Genomic DNA, 19639 nt, shown 5'->3' on the forward strand with positions numbered 1-19639 from the left:
AATGAAGGCCTTCTCTGGTCCCCAACCCAGCACCCCAACACCTCTTTTTCTAATTTAAAATTAAAGCTGCAAATCCTAATCCTGAAGACTGTTCGCTTTATATTTAGGTATGAGGAAAGAAGAACGGAATGGGGCCATCAAGAGGGTATCTGGACGGCCTAAATATTGTGAAACTTGGGCAATGATGAAATTTGGAGGAGTGGAGGTTGATAAGTATCTTTGGGTGGGGGGAGGATAGTTGTTGGGGTTAGGAGGTATGTGTTGGTATGGAGCAGGCCAACAAGGGGCCAGAGTTTTGTTTTGTTTTTGCTACCATTGGTCATGAAGGAGGTTGGTTTTATATAGGGCTATATGATTCTTTAAGCCTAGTGGCTCAGATTGTGCCAAGAGCATTGGCATTTATCTACACCTTTTCAAGTGTAGTTAACTTTCAGGTGTAGCACAGCTTCCAAAGATTTTTCACAAGATGCACTACTCTATTTGAATAATATTGGACTGCTTTTCTTGTATTTAGTGGAGACAAGTATACTTTTATACTCAAAGGGGATGTAAGGGAAAAAATTGTGTGAGTGAAAGCCAATTTTGCCTATATAAATCTTTTGAATATTGACTTATCTTTTACTGTATTTCCTTTTTCTCCAAGGACAAGCAGGCTGCTTGTTCTCACATATGGGTGACGTCCACGGCAGCCCCAGGGCCGGAAAATCTTCCTAGCAACAAAAGTGGCTAAAGCCTTCAAGCGCGCAGCCATCTTCCTGCCCATCGCGCGAGAGTCCCGCTTCAGTCTTCTTTTTTCTGCGGTCAAGAGCGGCTGTTTACGGCGGTTCTGTGCCCCAGAAAAGAAGAACTTTTGTTTTTTAGCCGGCTTTCGCTGGTTTTTCTTCTCCGTTTGTGCTCGGGAACGAGCTGTTTTGTTTTTCTTTAAAAAAAAAAAAAAGGGTTTTTCCCTTAGTTTCTTTAGTTTTGCCCTCAAGTTTCCTTTCGTCTTCGTGTGCGGCCATTTTGGCCACCCGTGCGGGTTTTCTTCCCTTTTTTGTGCCCTTCCTTTGGCAGCATCGCAAATTTTGATTTCGCTGCTGCTATTTTTCTGTCGGTGACATCGAGGCTCGCCAGCGGCTTCAAGAAGTGCACTCGGTGCAACCAGGCAATCTCAGGCCCCGACCCTCATGCGTAGTGTATCCAGTGCCTTGGGTCCGACCATCGCCCAGACGCATGTAAGTTGTGTCTTAGCCTTAAAAAGCGGACACAAGCGTCAAGACAAGCTCAACGGGAACGCCTGTTTGGAGCTTTGCCCGGTACTTCGGCGTCGATGTTGACAGCGGTACCGAGGTCGGCGGTGTCGATGTCGGCACCAGAGAGTGCATTGACCTCGGGAGCGCAAGTAATGGCTGGTCCAGAGACCATCACATGCTGGCAGCAGTGAACCATCGAGCGGGTCTCCACCTGCCTCGAGGGCTCCTGCGGTACAGGCCCATCAGGACCGACCCCTTTCAGACCCGACCCTGGGGAGGCGTGTGGATTCCACGTCCTGCTCGTTGGTACCGAGGGGTACCGGTGACGTGCCTTGAGCGAAGGCAAAGAAGAACCGTCATCGGTCCCCTTCTCGTCACGGTACCAAGAGCTCCGGGGCATCGAGGGAATCCGCACCCGTGAAGCGTCGATGCCGGGAGGACCGCTCACCCTCCATACAAGAGGTGTCGCTGCGTTGGTCTCCGGACAGCCCGGTACCACCTCCTCCTCCTCGGCAGATTCTGGCCTCGACTCCTGTACCAACTCCACGGCTTTTCTCGACAGACACTCTTGACGAGAGCCTCCATGCCATTCTTCCAGGGATCCTGGAAGGGCTGCTGCGACTGTCTGTTCCGGTACCGGGGGTGCTTGCACATACGGTACAGTCTATAGATGCGGCGGCTGGCTCCCCGCCTGTGGTGAGGCTCTCGACGTCGGTGCCGCTTGCGGCATCAGCCTCGGCTGCCCCCCCCCCCCCCCCCCCCCCGAGTTGACTCGACGTCGATGGAGAGAGCTTCATCGCCGCCGGCACGGGAGTCAACTTCTCAGCATCGCCATCGAGGACATAGCTCCTCGGCGTCAAGGCGGGCTCGGCTTTGGACTGCAGTTAGTGAACTCCTGTCCGATACCGAAGGAGAGACCTCATGGGATGCAGAGCCCAAGATATTTTTCTTCTAAGGAGTCTTGTGGCCTTCCCTCTGACCCTACTCCTTCGCCAGAGAGAAAGCTTTCTCCCCCGGAGAGTTTGTCTTTCTCGTCCTTTGTCCAGGAAATGTCTACGGCCATTCCCTTCCCGGTGGTGAGGATGAGCCTAGGTCTGAGATGTTCGAGGTCCTGGACTATCCTTCGCCACCTAAGGAGTCATCCACTGTTCCTCTACATAATGTCCTTAGACACTGTTGAGGAACTGGATGAAACCACTATCTAACCCCACCATTCCTAAGAAGGTTGAGTCCCAGTATAGGATTCACAGGGACCCAGAGTTGATGAAGGCCCAGTTGCCTCATGACTCGTGGGCTGTGGATTCTGCTCTCAAGAGAGCCAAAAGTACGAGAGATTTTGCCTCGGCGCCCCCTGAACAGGAGGCTCGGATTTTGGACTCTTGGGAGAAAGGCATACTAGTCAGCTATGCTCATCTCCAAGATCCAGTCCTACCAGCTCTACACGAGCATTCACTTGCGGAATAATGTGAAGTAACTGGTGGACCTGGTCGATCAGCTCCCTTCGGAGCAGACCAGGCCTTTTCAGGAGGTGGTCAGGTAGCTGAAGGCGTGTCGTAAATTCCTGTCCAGGGGTACTTACGATTCTTTTGATGTGGCGTCCAGAGCCGCTGCTCAGACTCTCATGGCTGCGTGCCTCTGACCTCAACAATCGAGTCCAGAAGCGGCTTGCGGATGTTCCTTGCCAGGGGATAATATTTTCGCCAAGAAAGTCGAACAGGTGGTAGAGCAGCTCCACCAGCGGGAAACCGCATTCGACAAACTCTCCCACCGGGTGCCTTCAGCATCTACCTCATCAGGTAGACTGTTTTACAGGGGAAGGAGGAATGCTCCCTATGCTTACAATAAGTGTAGGTACAGTCCACCTTCCCGCCAGCCTGCTCAGGCTCAACCCCAGCACTCGTTCACATCAACAGCGTGCGCCTCGACAGGCCCCTGCAGCTCCCCAGCAAAAGCAAGGAACGGGCTTTTGACTGCCTCCAGGCGAGCATAGCCGCAATAAAAGTGTCCGTGCCGGACGATCTACCAGTTGCGGGGAGGTTAAAATTGTTTCACTAAAGGTGGCCTCTTGTAACCTCCAATCGGTGGGTTCTTCAAATAGTCCGGCGGGGATACTCCCTCAATTTGATCTCCAAAACTCCAAATTACCCACCAGGAGCTCAGTCCTTCAGCTTCCAGCACAGGTACTTGCAGACAAACTGTCCGTCCTTCTCAGCGCCAATGCGGTCGAGCCCATTCCACCAGGGCAAGAAGGGCTGGGATTCTATTCCAGGTACTTCCTTGTGCAAAAGAAAACAGGGGGGATGCCTCCCATCCTAGACCTAAGGGCCCTGAACAAATATCTGATTCGAGAAAAGTTCAGGATGCTTTCCCTGGGCATCCTTCTTCCCATGATTCAGAAAAACGACTGGCTATGCTCCCTGGACTTGAAGGATGCTTATTCTCACATCCCGATACTGCCAGCTCACAGTATCTTCGATTCCGTCTGGGAACACAGCACTTTCAGTATTGTGTGCTGCCCTTTGGGCTCGCCTCTGCGCCCCAGGTATTCACCAAATGCCTGTCAGTTGTTGCAGCGTCGCTATGCAGGCTGGGAGTGCATGTGTTCCCTTATCTCGACGATTGGCTGGTGAAGAACAACTCGGAGTCAGGGGCTCTGCAGTCCATGCAGATGAGTCTCAAACTCCTGGAGCTACTAGGGTTTGTTATAAATTACCCAAAGTCCCATCTCCTTCCAGTTCAACAACTAGAATTCATAGGAGCTCTGCTGGACTCTCAGACAGCTCAGGCCTATCTTCCCGAGGCGAGGGCGGACAACCTTCTGTCCCTGATTTCCTTGGCCAGAGCATCTCAGCAGATCACAGCTCTGCAGATGTTGAGACTTCTGGGCCATATGGCCTCCACAGTTCATGTGACTCCCATGGCACGCCTTCACATGAGATCTGCTCAGTGGACCCTAGCTTCGCAATGGTATCAAGCTGCGGAGGATCTAGAAGATGCAATCCTGTTGTCCACCGCGTTTCACAACTCTCTGATATTGTGGAGAATTCGGTCCAATTTGACCTTGGGACGTCCCTTCCAAATTCCTCAGCCTCAAAAAGTGCTGACTATGGATGCATCTCTTCTAGGGTGGGGAGCTCATGTGGATGAGCTCCACACTCAGGGAACTTGGTCCCTTCAGGAATCAGGTCTTCAGATCAATCTCCTGGAGTTGCGAGCGATCTGGAATGCTCTAAAGGCTTTCAGAGATCGGCTGTCCAATCAACTTGTCCAAATTCAGACAGACAGCCAGGTTGCCATGTACTATGTCAACAAGCAGGGGACCACCGGATCTCGCCCCCTGTGGCGGGAAGCCTTCCAGATGTGGCTTTGGGCCCGCCATCATGGCATGTTTCTGCAGGCCACGTATCTAGCAAGCGTAAACAACAGTCTGGCCAACAGTTTGAGCAGGATAATGCAACCTCACGAGTGGTCTCTCAACAGGGCGGTTGTCCACAAGATCTTTCGAAAGTGGGGCACCCCCTCGGTGGATCTTTTTGCCACTCAGATGAATCACATGGTCCCTCAGTTCTGTTCCAGACTTCAGGCCTATGACAGGCTAGCCTCGGATGCCTTTCTCCTACATTGGGGGTCAGGCCTTCTGTATGCGTATCCTCCCATACCTCTGGTGGGGAAGACTTTGCTGAAACTCCAGCAAGACCGCGGAACCATGATTCTGATTGCGCCCTTTTGGCCTCGTCAGATTTGGTTCCCTCTTCTTCTGGAGTTGTCCTCCGAAGAACCATGGAGATTGGAGTGTTTTCCAACCCTCAGAACGAGGGGGCGCTTCTGCATCCCAACCTCCAGTCTCTGGCTCTCGCGGCCTGGATGTTGAGGGTGTAGATTTCGCCTCTCTGGGTGTCTCCCGAGTCTTGCTTGCTTCCAGGAAATATTCCACGTAGAGGTGTTATTCTTTTAAATGGAGGAGGTTTGTCATCTGGTGTGATAGCAAGGCCCTAGATCCTCGCTCTTGTCCTAGACAGACCCTGCTTGAATACCTTCTGCACTTATCAGAGTCTGGTCTTAAGACCAACTCTGTCAGAGTTCATCTTAGTGCAATTAGTGCTTTCCATTATCGTGTAGAGGGTAAGCCTATCTCTGGACAGCCTTAAGTTGTTCGCTTCATGAGAGGTTTGCTTTAATCAAAGCCCCCAGTCAAACCTCCACCAGTGTCATAGGATCTCAACGTCATCCTCACCCAGCTGATGAAACCTCCTTTTGAGCCACTGGATTCCTGCCATCTGAAGTATTTGACCTGGAAGGTCATTTTATTGGTGGCTGTTACTTCAGCTCGTAGAGTCAGTGAGCTTCAAGCCTTGGTAGCCCATGCTCCCTATACTAAATGTCATCATCATCACCCTAAGTTCTTGCCGAAGGTGGTGTCAGAGTTCCATCTGAACCAGTCAATTGTCTTGCCAACATTCTTTCCCCGTCCTCATACCCGCCCTGCTGAATGTCAGTTGCACACATTGGACTGCAAGAGAGCATTGGCCTTCTATGTGGAGCGGACAAGCCCCTTCAGACAATCTGCCCAATTGTTTGTTTCTTTCGACCCCAACAGAAGGGGAGTGGCTGTCGGGAAATGCACCATTTCCAATTGGCTAACAGATTGCATTTCCTTCGCTTATGCCCAAGCTGGGCTGACTCTTGAGGGTCATGTCACGGCTCTTAGTGTTAGAGCCATGGCAGCGTCAGTGGCCCGCTTGAAGTCAGCCACTATTGAAGAGATTTGCAAGGCTGCGATGTGGTCATCAGTCCACACATTCACATCTCATTACTGCCTCCAGCAGGATAGCCGACGCGACAGTCGGTTTGGGCAGTCGGTGCTGCAGAATCTGTTCGGGGATAAGAATCCAACGCCACCCCCCTAAGCCCACTTTTATTCTGTTTCAGGCTGCACTCTCAGTTAGATGTTTCTTCGTAGGTCAATTTTTGTTATGTCCTCGCTGTTGCGAGGCCCAATTGACCCTGTTTGTTGTTTTGAGTGAGCCTGGGGGCTAGGGATACCCATATGTGAGAACAAGATGCCTGCTTGTCCTCGGAGAAAGTGAAATTACTTACCTGTAGCAGGTATTCTCTGAGGACAGCAAGCTGATTGTTCTCACCAACCCGCCCGCCTCCCCTTTGGAATTGTTCTTTTCTTTGGTTTTGCTTCATAAGTTGACTGAAGCGAGACTCTCGCTCGACGGGTGGGAAAATGGCCGCGCATTCGCGGTGCGTACACCCACGCACTCAAAGGCTTTAGCAACTTTTGTTGCTAGGAAGATTTTCCGGTCCTGGGGCTGCCATGGACATCACCCATATGTGAGAACAATCAGCCTGCTGTCCTCGGAGAATACCTGCTACAGGTAAGTAATTTCGCTTTCCTAGAAATGTCTATATGCTTCATATACCATGGACATGAGTGAAAGAAGTCTGACTAGTGTTATTTTATTTATTTATTTATTGTGAATTTATTTATTTATGTATTTATTTGTAGCATTTATACCCCGCTCTTTCCCACTCAATAGCAGGTTCAGTGCAGCTTACAATGTATGGGTACATAGGTATAGCAAAGATTACATAGTTGTATAGAGTAGAAAAGAGGAAGAGGTGTGGGGGAGGGGTTGAAGTATGGATAGTGTTAATGGTGTGTATTAGGTGCTTAAAATTAAGTTGGGTTTGGATAGGCTTGTTTGAAGAGGTAAGTTTTCAGCAGCTTTCGGAAGGGTAGGTGTTCGTTGGTTGATCTGATGTATCTTGGTATGGAGTTCCAGAGTTGGCTGCCTATGACAGAGAAGTTGGATGCGTAAGATATGTTCGAGAAGATTTGGACCCGTTCCTGGCTGGAAGGTCGATCAGATTGGACATGTAACTTGGAGATTCTCCGTGGAGGATCTTGTGGATCATTGTGTGGACTTTGAAGTTTATTCGTTCTTTCATGGGGAGCCAGTGGAGTTTTTCACGGAGTGGTGTTGCACTTTCAATCGTGCTTTTCCAAAAATGAGTCTGGCTGCCGTATTTTGGGCGGTTTGAAGTCTTTTCAGGATTTCGGCTTTGCAGCTAATGAAGATGCTGTTGCAGTAGTCAGCATGCGTGAGTACTGTACCAAATTGCGGAAGGTTTTTGGGGGAGGAATGACTTTACTCTTTTCAGTACCCACATCTTCGTCATGGCTTTTGCATGAGTTTCTAGAGTCAGGTGGTTGTCTAACGTTACGCCTAGGATTTTTAGGTTGTCGGATATTGGGATTGTAACGTCAGGGGTGATTAGGGTAGATGGGAGTGGAGTGGAGTGATGAGAGGATTAAGCATTGAGTTTTTTCTTTGTTCATTTTCATCTTGAAAGCGTTGGCTCAGGAGGCTAGGATGTCCATGCCAATGATTATTTTATCGGAGATTTCTTCAAGGTTGGATTGGAAAGGGATGAATATGGTGACATCATCTGCATAGATGAAGGGGTTTAAACCAGATTTGGATAGGGATTTAGCAAGATGAATCATCATAAGGTTGAAAAGCATCAGGGATAGAGGCGATCCTTGGGGACTCCGCATTTTGATGACCACTGTTAAGACGAGGCTTCTCCTCCCGCTCTCCAGCAGGCCTCACTGGCCTGTGGCTCCTAAGCGTGACTCCAGCCGGTCTCTTCCTAGCACCCCGAACACACCAACCTTCAGACGCCTGGGTCCCTTTTCAACTTAGGATGACCTGTACCTTCTGCCCTCCAACTGCTGCCGGTTCTTCTGGGGTGCACCCTCTGTTCCTGGGTCACTCCTCAGGCCTTCCTGTGCTTCCTCTCCGTACACCTCCGGAACTGCAACCTGGATTTCTTTAGCTTGTATGAAATATGCAGATTAGATGCAAATTACACAAATCTAACACAGCACATTCACCAGGCAGCTCTTTATTCCAGCCCCCTGGGCACACTTCTGTGAACACACCAACCTTCAGACGCCTGGGTCCCTTTTCATCTCAGGGTGACTTGTTCCTTCTGCCCTCCAACTGCTGCCGGTTCTTCTGGGGTGCGCACCCTCTGTTCCTGGGTCACTCCTCAGGCTTTCCTGTGCTTCCTCTCCGTACACCTCCGGAACTGCAACCTGGATTTCTTTAGCTTGTATGAAATATGCAGATTAGATGCAAATTACACAAATCTAACACAGCACATTCACCAGGCAGCTCTTTATTCCAGCCCCCTGGGCACACTTCTTCCAGCTTAAACACTTTCACAGGTCTTCCCACTGAGCCTCCCACACACAGACACCTGGGCTCAGTGCTAACAGCCTTCTGACCTGGACAAGATGTTTTCCCCTCACCAGGAGTATACAGCTCTGTCCTCCACCCCCTGGCTGCTAGTTTATTGGCCTTACTACACAGTTCTATCCACAACAGACTAACATACAAAAGTCTCTAGAGCTCAGCTAGTACCTCCAGGGAATCTTCTTTCATCAGCTGCCAGGTCTCCAGCTCCTCTCTCCTCTCTCTCTTTTCCAAAACTCAGGTAGGTAAAAGGTGGTTGATTAGCTTATCCACCCCTTTAGGCTCTTCACCCTAATTCCAGGCAGGACCCAGCCCATAACAACTTCAACCTGTTTCCACCCCAGGACTCTCCCTGGTCCTAACCACATCCACCTGACCCTTCCTTATCTTAAGGGCTTCCCTGGTGGACTCCTCAGTAATGACATGACCTGGACATTCCCCTACTGGCTCCCTCTAGTGACTTACCCTAGGCATTTTCCCCATTTCTATGGAAACAGCGCCCTCTAGTGGCCTACACAGGACAGGACAGCCCCTTACTCTTCACATACCCCCACCCTTAAGCTAATTGCTGCTCTATCTCAGCAACCCTTTGTCTTTTCCACTGAGGAGCAGCAATTCTGCAAAGAGGGCATACTCTTTTCCAGGTTCATCCCTGTTGTATCCCTGGGCCTCACCACTCCATCTAAGCTCCTTATCCCCCTCTTTGCACTTCACATGGCTCGGGCCTTCCCCTTTCACTAGGCCCTGAGGGGCTCTCACTGCAGCAGGCCCTATCTGACCCTTATCCCCTGCAGCCCTCTCCTACCTCCTGGGTGCCCGCCTTTACCATGATCCCTCCGAGGGAGGGGTCACCTAGCTCGCCTAGGTCCCTTATCTTCCTCTTAGCACCCCACATGGCTTGGCCCTTCCCCCCTTCCTGGGGACCTGAAGTGCCTAACTGCAGCAGGTCCCATCTGACCCTCATCCCCTGCAGCCACCTCCTGGGGCATCCGACCTCACCACGATCCCTCCGAGAAAGGGGTCACCTGACAACGCCTTCTGGCGCTCTGCAGCTGGTCCTTTCTGACCCTTATCCCCTGCAAGTCCCCAAAACCTGGTTCTCTTTGTCCATCTTTGTTAGATCCTTTCCATCGGCAATCGACTCAGGCGAGTGCTCCCGAAGCCCTGGCCTTCTCCTCTCTGGCTTGAACCGCCTCCGGCTGCTCAGGCCTTCATCCTTCCTGGCCGTCCGATGGGGTGCAGCCTGTAATCAGAAAAAACAAATCCAAGTGTGGCCTGTTTACTCTCCTGGCCACCACACTTGCGCTGCACCCTTCTTGTGGCCTCCTCCATCCCCTACAGCCACTCCCAAGCCTTACGAATCCACCCTCGCCTCCCCCATAGGTACCCTTTACCTGCGGTAGGTGAGTAAAGTGCTTTTGCTAGCATTGGCCCCCTCGACGGGCTTCTACAACCTCCACCTCCATCTCACTTGAGCCCCTCGTCTGGTCCGGTCTGGAACTACCTCCGATTTACTGAGAGCTCTCGTCTCCCACGTGGAAGTTCAGTGCAGATCCCACCACTGCCACCACTTGTTAAGACGAGGCTTCTCCTCCCGCTCTCCAGCAGGCCTCACTGGCCTGTGGCTCCTAAGCAGGACTCCAGCCGGTCTCTTCCCAGCACCCCGAACACACCTTTTCAACTCAGGGTGACTACTACTACTACTACTTGACATTTCTAAAGCGCTACTAGGGTAATGCAGCACTGTACAATTTAACATAGAAGGACAGTCCCTGCTCAAAGGAGCTTACAATGTAAAGGACAAATGTACAGTCAGTCAAATAGGGGCAGTCTAGATTTCCTGAAAGGTATAAAGGTTAGGTGCCGAAAGCAACATTGAAGAGGTGGGCTTTGAGCAAGGATTTGAAGATGGGTAGGGAGGGGGCTTGGCGTAAGGGCTCAGGAAGTTTATTCCAAGCATAGGGTGAGGCGAGGCAGAATGAGCGGAGCCTGGAGTTGGCGGTGGTGGAGAAGGGTACTGAGAGGAGGGATTTGTCCTGTGAGCGGAGGTTACAGGCGGGAACGTAAGGGGAAATGAGGGTAGAGAGGTAATGAGGGGCTGCAGACTGAGTGCATTTGTAGGTAAGAAGGAGAAGCTTGAACTTTATGTGGTATCTGATTGGAAGCCAGTGAAGTGACCTGAGAAGAGGGGTGATATGAGTATATCGGTTAAGGCGGAATATAAGACGTGCAGCAGAGTTCTGAACAGATTGAAGGGGGGATAGATGGTTAAGTGGGAGGCCAGTAAGGAGTAGGTTGCAGTAGTCAAGGCGAGAGATAATGAGAGCGTGGACGAGAGTACGGGTGGTGTGCTCAGAGAGGAAAGGGCGAATTTTGCTGATGTTAAAGAGAAAGAAGCGACAGGTCTTGGCTATCTGCTGGATATGCGCAGAGAAGGAGAGGGAGGAGTCGAAGATGACTCCGAGGTTGTGAGCAGATGAAACGGGGAGGATGAGGGTGCCATCAACTGAGATAGAGAGTGGAGGAAGAGGAGAAGTGGGTTTTGGTCGAAAGACGATAAGCTCGGTCTTGGACATGTTCAGTTTCAGGTGGCGGTTGGACATCCATGAAGCAATGTCAGATAAGCAGGCCGATACCTTGGCCTGAGTCTCCGCGGTGATGTCTAGTGTGGAGAGATATAGCTGGGTGTCATCAGCATAAAGATGATACTGGAAACCATGAGATGAGATCAGTGAGCCCAGGGAAGAGATGTAGATTGAAAAAAGAAGGGGTCCAAGGACAGATCCCTGGGGAACTCCAACAGAGAGCGGGATGGGGGTGGAGGAAGATCCATGAGAGTGTACTCTGAAGGTGCGGTGGGAGAGATAGGAGGAGAACCAGGAGAGGACAGAACCCTGGAACCCAAATGAGGACAGTGTGGCAAGAAGTAAATCATGATTGACAGTATCAAAAGCAGCGGATAGATCAAGGAGGATGAGGATGGAGTAGTGGCCTCTGGATTTGGCAAGGAACAGGTCATTACAGACTTTAGAGAGTGCCGTTTCTGTCGAGTGTAGAGGGCGAAAACCGGATTGAAGCAGATCGAGGATGGCATGAGAGGAGAGAAAATCAAGGCAGCGGCTGTGAACAGCACGCTCAAGTATTTTGGAGAGGAAGGATAGGAGGGAGATGGGGCGGTAGTTGGACGGACTGGTAGGGTCGTGATGTTTTTTTGAGGAGAGGTGTGACTACGGCATGCTTGAAGGTGTCAGGGACAGTTGCAGTGGAGAGAGAGAGGTTGAGGATATGACAGATGGAGGGGGTGACAGTATGAGAGATGGTGTTAAGTAAGTTGGTGGGGATGGGATCAGAGGAACAAGTGGTGCATTTCGAGGAGGAAAGAAGGCGGGCGGTTTCTTCCTCGGTGATATCAGGAAAGGAGGAGAAAGAGGCCTGGGTTGGTTGGTTGAGGGAGAGGGTTGAAGGGTGAAGAGGAAGAGGTGCCTTGGTAGTGAACTCAGAGTTGATCTGCACCTTGTCGCGGAAGTAGTCAGCCAGTGATTGAGGTGAGAGTGAGGGGGGGGTGGGAGCGGAGGGCACCTGTTCCTCCTGCCCTCCAACTGCTGCTGGTTCTTCTGGGGTGCACCCTCTGTTCCTGGGTCACTCCTCAGGCCTTTCTGTGCTTCCTCTCCATACACCTCCGGAACTGCAACCTGGATTTCTTTAGCGTGTATGAAATATGCAGATTAGATGCAAATTACACAAATCCAACACAGCACATTCACCAGGCAGCTCTTTATTCCAGCCCCCTGGGCACACTTCTTCCAGCTTAAACACTTTCACAGGTCTTCCCACTGAGCCTCCCACACACAGACACCTGGGCTCAGCGCTAACAGCCTTCTGACCTGGACAAGATGTTTTCCCCTCACCAGGAGTATACAGCTCTGTCCTCCAGCCCCTGGCTGCTAGTTCATTGGTCTTACTACACAGTTCTATCCACAACAGACTAACACACAAAAGTCTCTAGAGCTCAGCCAGTACCTCCAGGGAATCTTCTTTCATCAGCTGCCAGGTCTCCAGCTCCTCTCTCCTCTCTCTCCTTTCCAAAACTCAGATAGGTATAAGGTAGTTGATTAGCTTATCCACTCCTTTAGGCTCTTCCCCCTAATTCCAGGCAGCACCCTGCCCATAACAACTTCCACCTGTTTCCACCCCAGGACTCTCCCTGGTCCTAACCACATCCACCTGTCCCTTCCTTATCTTAAGGGCTTCCCTGGTGGACTCCTCAGTAATGACATGACCTGGACATTCCCCTACTGGCTCCCTCTAGTGACTTACCCTAGGCATTTTTCCCCATTTCTATGGAAACAGCGCCCTCTAGTGGCCTACCCAGACAGGACAGCCCCTTACTCTTCACACCACGCAGATGATATTGATGATGTTGATTTGACCTGATAGGATCTGGTGGTAATGAAACTTTTTATCTATTTAATGATGTTTCCGCCGATTCCTAATTTGTCCAGTAGTTTTGTAAGAATATCGTGGTCGACCATGTCAAATGCGCTGGATAGATCGAACTGCAGAAGAAGTATTTTGTTGCCGATTGAAATTTCTTGTTTGAACTTAGATATTAGGGTGGTTAATACTGTTTCTGTGCTGTGTGCAGGTCGAAAACCCGATTGTGACTCGTGTAGTATGGAGAATTTTTTTATGAATTCGTTGAGGTGGGAGGTCACTCTATTTTCCATTAGCTTAGTTAGTAGAGGGATGGAGGCCACAGGTCGGTAGTTAGTGATGTCTTTCGCTGGTTTCTTGGGGTCTTTTGGTAATGGTGTGAGTAGAATATTGCCATGTTCGGAGGGGAAGGATCCTTGTTGGAGTAGGAAATTTAGGTGGGTGGTGAGGTCCGAAATGAATCGTGCCGGGGCATTTTTCATTAGATAGTTCGGGCATGGGTCCAGGTGGCAGTGAGATTTGGAGAGTTTGGATAATGTAGTGGAGATTTTGTTCGTGCTGAGGGGAGTAAAGTTTGTCCAGGAGCGGTCTGCCGGGATCTCTTCTGAGTTGGGGTCAAGTTCATCCCCGAGTTTGCTGCTGCCGCTCCCCCTCCGAGTTCGCCCCCCCCCCCCCCCCCCCCCCGGAGCCGTCACCACCCACCTTCCACCCGGTCGGGCCCTCTCTCCGCTATTGAAACAGCTACTGCTGAGCTGCTGTGGCCTTCCTTCTTCTCTGCCTGTGCCCCTCCCTCGTGTGACGTAACATCGTCGAGGGCGGGACACAGGCAGAGAAGGAAGCCCGATGGCAGCTTTGCTGATGTGCCTGCTGCTGCGTGGTGATGTAAGTTTACAGTGCTCGGCCCAGATGGAGGAGCGGTTCCGACGTCTGCAGCATGCCAGTAGAGACTTCCCTCTCTGTCCCGCCCCCATCGTCACGTATTGAAGCGGGGGCGGGGCAGAGAGGGAAGGTCTCTACTGCACATTTGCGAGTGGGTACGGTCACTTGCTGTTTATATGTTTGATTGTTTTTTTTTAAGTCTGTTCCGGTGGCTGTGATTTGTTTTGTGAAGTATGCTCTTTTGGCTCGTTTAATGGCATTCTTGTATTTCTTTTGTGTTTGTTTCCACTCATTCAGGGTGAGGTCGGTTTTTGTTTTGACCCAAGTTTTTTCTAATTTCCTGGTTTGTTTCTTTAGTTTTTTTAGGTTGTCGTTTAACCATGCTGAGTGACTTTTCTTTGTGTGTAGAGTTTTGGTATGTAGCGGGGCAATTTCATCCAGAATAAGTTCACATCTGTGGTCCCATTCTGTGAGGAAGTGGTCTGAGTTTGGATCTATTGAACAGTTGTTGTTGTAGATTTGTTGCCAGAAGGTTTCTTTGTCAATTCGTCCTATGGTGTTAACTGTTATGGGGTCAGGTGGATTGGGTTGGTCTTTTTTCTGCCATTGTATGGATAGGGTTGCTTTGTGATGGTCGGACCAGGGGGAAGCGGTCCAGCGGATGTCTGATGAGAGGACGTTTTGGTCTAAGGAGTGTTTGTGTGTGATTATGTCGAGTGAATGTCCTTTGATATGGGTTGGTACTGTTGGAGGAAGTTTGAAATCACAGAGTTGGAGGAAGGCTTTGCATTCTCGAGTATGGGCAGAGTTGGAGTCTTCTAAATGAAGGTTTAGGTCCCCTATTAGTAATATATTGGAGTTGTTAACACATGTATTTGATATGAAGTCCGTGAATATAGTTTGGTTGTGGTTCCAGTGTTGGGAGGTCTATAGAACAGTATGCAGGTTAGGTGTTCGTATAGCATGAGGTTATAAAGTTTTATGGAGGCAATTTCGAGTTGAGCTGAAATGGTCTCTGAGATGGGTTATGCAGAGAAGTTGGATCTATAGATGAGAGCGATTCCTCCTCCTCTTTTATCTTTTCTAGGCCAGTGTGATATTTTGTAGTTCGGAGGACATAGCTCGTTTATGATGGGATGATATATCCTATATGAACAGATAAATGTGGATCAGCAGTGTGGAGAGATGGTTTGATTTTGATAAGTTGTCTCCTTTTAGGTGTTTTGGGATTGTGTGGGACTGTTTCTGTTTTTGAGGATGGTATCCAAGTTGTAGGTGGGTTTTTGCGGTTGTTGTTGGTTTGTGAGGTAGTGGGTATTATGTGAGTATTTGTGTTGTGTTGAAGGTGTTGTGTCATGTTGTGTTCAGTTGAGGGGGTTTTAAGTGTTGCGTAAGTTGTAGCGAGTGAATGAATGGTAATAATTATTTTCAATAGAGTCATGCTATAAGATATCTAGTAAAATATCTGGTGGAGAGGGTGTATGTGGGTTAGTAGGGCAGCATATCAACCTATCATCTTACATATAATTAAAAGATGGTATTGTAAGTACATGATATCTAGATTATTACATTTTGGTACTATTATGCTAGCAAGATAGCAACAGCAGATAATAACTAGATAGTATAATATAGTATAAGATATCTAGATTATTATATATTAGTACTACTATATTATGCTAGCGAGACAGTACTAGCAGATATTATCAGCAAAATAGTAAGATTCGGCACAACTGATAACACAGTAGGATTTTTCTTTTATCTTTTGTTTTCTTGTTTCATTACAGAGTCATTTAATTGAGGGCAATATAAAACCCAGTTCAATTATATAAAGCATGAAGTTATTCAGAAACATTAGTCTACAAAAACAGAGAGAACACTTAACTGTGTGGATTTTCCTGTTTGGCATCAGCTTTCCTCTGTGTTCCCGGGGAGCAACAAAGAATAAGGCAGAAGAGGGGAAGGGAGGGAAACAAGGGATGAGGAATTGCAGGAGGTCAAGCAGCAGAGGAGTATGAACACTTATATCCCACAAAATCCCACTGAGGCAGGCTCCATGTGGCTTACAACATTCAAGTAAAATACTAACATAGTAATTCTAGAGCAACAAAGAATAAGGCAGAAGAGGGGAAGGGAGGGAAACAAGGGATGAGGAATTGCAGGAGGTCAAGCAGCAGAGGAGTATGATCGATCACAGAGGTAGGTCTTTAGGGACTTCTTGAACAGGCTGTGATCGGATAGCTCTCTTGATAGTGGTAATGCGTTCCAATAACGGGGACTCGTAAAGCTAAAAGATGAGGCAAAAAGTAGCTTGTATCTCAAGTTTCTGCAGTTAGGAAAGTGTAGATTGAGATAGGTGCGGGACGACCTCACGGAATTTCAATCAGGCTATACATATAAGCAGGAGCGTCCCCGTAAACTGTCTTGCATTTAGTTGAGTTGGATAATAGGAAATACTACATGTAGTAAACATCAACCCTCCTGTTTACAAAGCTACGCTAGCAGCTGTCTGTGCGGTAATGCCGACACAGCCTATTCACTTTGAATGGGCTGTGTCAGCATTACTGCACAGCTTTGTAAACAGGGGGGCAGATCTTTTAATAAACAAAAACAATTGTTCATAGAGCTGATACTACAAAGTTACCATCTCTATTCTTTTTCTGTTCCAGGTTACATAAAGAGGAGATAGCAGGGGACATATTTGACATGCTTCTCACCTTTACCGACTTTCTAGCTTTCAAAGAAATGTTCATTGACTACAGAGCTGTAAGTCTCTCTTTTTCATTTTTTTTTAATTTATTTATCATTTTTATATAACAATTACACAAGCATATCACTTGCAAAAGAAAAATTCCGCTATTACAATCAATTCCTACAAAAATATTGAATAAATTCAAAACACAAAGAAAAAACTCTATAGCTTCATATAAGTCCACAACTGGAGTCCAAGATTCCATATATTGGAGATAAAGAAAAAAATAGGCAATAATCATTTTAAATCAAATTGAGTTACAGACATGTTTCTATTCGACTATCTTTAAATAAGGGCTCTTTTAGCTGTTATAAAAGATGACAATTGGACAGGATCAAAATAAACATATTTCACTGCTTGGTAAGAAACTAAACATTTGCATGGATACTTGAGGTAGAATGTTGCTCCCAATTGGAGTACCTCCTGCTTCATTTGCAAAAACTTTTGTCTTCGTTTTTGCGTTTCCCTCGCTAGGTCTGGAAACACACAGTTTGCAAACCACGAAAACCTTTTTCTTTTTTCTGGAAATACTTCCTTAAAATCCAGACCTTATCTGAGGGTAACACTACTGTAGCCAGTAAAGTAGTGGCAATTATTTGTTCCGTATCTGACATTTCAAGCAAAGCTGAAACACCTTTCCATCCTTATCCCCATTCACCTTTAGCCTATTATCGATTATATTTAAGATCTTGTAATGACTACTTCATAATAACACTCTGTAAGCCACATTGAGCCTGCAAAAAGGTGGGATAATGTGGGGTATCAAACATATAAACGGCGAGTGACCGTACTCACTGCAAATGCGCAGTAGAGACTTCCCTCTCTGTCCCGCCCCCGCGTCAATACGTGATGACGGGGGGGGGGGCGGGACAGAGAGGGAAACTGCGCCGCCGACGTTGCTACTGCTCCCCCCCCCCCCCCCCCCCCACTCGGAGTCGCTGCCGCCACCCCTCCACCCGGCCCGGGCCCTCTCTTCCCTTCTGAACTTACAGATCCATTCGCCGAACGCAGCAACGCACATCAGCTGAGCTGCAGTGAGCCCTTCCTTCTTTGCCTGTGGCCCCGCCCTCCTGTGACGTAACGTCAGCGAGGGCGGGACACACACAGGCAGAGAAGGAAGGGGCAGCTCAGCTGATGTGCGTTGCTGCGTTCGGCGAATGGATCTGTAAGTTCAGAAGTGAAGAGAGGGCCCGGACCAGGTGGAGGGGTGGCGGCGGCGACGACTTCGAGGGGGGGGGAGCGGTGGCGACTTCGCGGGGGGGAGGGGAGCGGTGGTGACCGCGGGGGGAGGAAAACCTCTATACCAGCCCGTTTTTACGGGCTCAACGGCTAGTAAATGCAATAAATAAATAAGTGGTTGAGCATTTTGTACATTATTCTTTTGTTGAAGTTCCTTACCCTTCGCAGGGATATAAAAAACCTGCGAAAAGGGTGGTATATCTTTATCTTCTATCTCTAAAACTTCCTTGAAATAATTCTTCAACATGTCTTTAGGAGAGATTAGTGGTTGTCATGGAAAATTGATGAAACGCAAATTGTTGCTTCTTGAGCTATTCTCCAACATTTCTGATTTTCTCCTCAAATTAACCAGGTCTTTGAGCATTGTCATGTGTAAAGTCTGCATTTGTGAGGAGTCTTTTTCTTGTTTAACCAAATCTATTTTAATTGCTTTCAGATCATTTTCAGTTTCTTTGACTTTCCCATCTAATATCACAACTTCTTTACTTATTTTCCTCATCTGGGGACATAAAGTTTTCCCCATTTCAGCAATCAACTGCCACAAATTATCTAGTGTCACTTCTTGTGGTTTTAGAAAGAATTTTGCAAATGAGATATCCTCACCTTCTTGATGTGAAACATGCTTCTCGCCTTCCACTGTCTCTCGTTTCTCCTCCCTCGATTTTTCCGCCGTGTGTGCTGGCAGGGAGAAAGATGTCATGCCTCCCTGGTTCTCCGCTATAGCTGTAACTACTTCCCGTCCAAGTCTGCCCCGTAACACTTCGGTATTTGGGGCAGCGGACAATGCCAACGGGGAACTGTTTCCCACAGGCTGGGGAGGAGGAGCCCTTCCATCGGGGCTTAGAGACACTTCCAGTTCAAGGTTCAGCTCATGGTCTCCAATCCTGGGCTGTACCAGTGAACCGCTCTCCGACGTAGCTCTCGAAATTTGAGCTCGTTGCAGATATGATTCAATCAAACCCGAAGCAATCGGAGGTCTTTGCTGCTGAGAAGCAGTAGCAGCAGCTCTATCTCTCCGGCATTTTCAAGGATATAATCGTAAGTAAGAAACAGCGCAGGAGCTCTAAAACACGTCTGTCTCAGTCAGCGGCCATCTTGGATCTCTTTTTCATTTTTAACATGGTGCCTTTTTGCTTTTGCTGTAAGACTTAACTTTGGTAGGTCATCCCCCTTCCTGTATAAACTAATAATAGTATTTATTGGTAACTTGTGAGTCAAACAAAGTTGATGATGTGAGTACTTTTGTCATTGCCCCCCCCCCCCCCCCCCACCCCTACCATTATTCCCCTCAACTTCAACCAACTGTATCCCTTACCACTTCCTCAGCTTTAACTCCTTTGCCTGGCATTACATTTTAAAGCAACCAAAGAGGTTGCTCATAGAATCATTCCTAGGTAGGGAGTTGTATCGGTCAGTGAACAAAAGAGATCTATTTGCAACTCCTTCCCCCCATCTATGTCACAGATAGAGCAACTCAGAGACCACGCCACAACAGCACACACCACAGAAGCTCCTGTGACAGTACTAGGGAAAGCAGATTCTCAGAGGACAGACTGAACATGTATACTCACATATGGATGAAGTCATCTGATGAAGCCCGGTGTGGACGCTGCCCTGCGTAATGTTTCTTTAAGAGGCCTTTGACAGCATTCCACTGCACATGAGCAGGTGCCTTCCCACCCAACGCATGAGTGTAGGACTGGCAGTCTTTCGTTTTCTACAGAGATTGCATCTTTGATCTCTCCTCAGCGTGTCAAACATTTTTTTGTTATGCCTTACCTTGTGGGTTTTTGTACTCCTTCACATCTTTTTTTAGTTTCTCTACTTTAGTGTTT

At 48.6% G+C, this 19639-nt stretch overlaps 1 protein-coding gene across 1 annotated transcript in view; it reads left to right on the forward strand.

Moving 5' to 3' along the window:
- ARL2BP (ADP ribosylation factor like GTPase 2 binding protein) overlaps positions 1-19639 on the forward strand; it is a 332657-nt gene that overhangs the window by 263025 nt on the left and 49993 nt on the right. The window contains exon 6 of the mRNA XM_030203732.1: positions 16483-16579. Within this exon, the coding sequence (XP_030059592.1) occupies positions 16483-16579 (97 nt within the window). The remainder of the gene's footprint in view (positions 1-16482; positions 16580-19639) is intronic.

Source organism: Microcaecilia unicolor, chromosome 5 (assembly GCF_901765095.1).
Source record: "Microcaecilia unicolor chromosome 5, aMicUni1.1, whole genome shotgun sequence".
Lineage (NCBI taxonomy): Eukaryota > Metazoa > Chordata > Amphibia > Gymnophiona > Siphonopidae > Microcaecilia > Microcaecilia unicolor.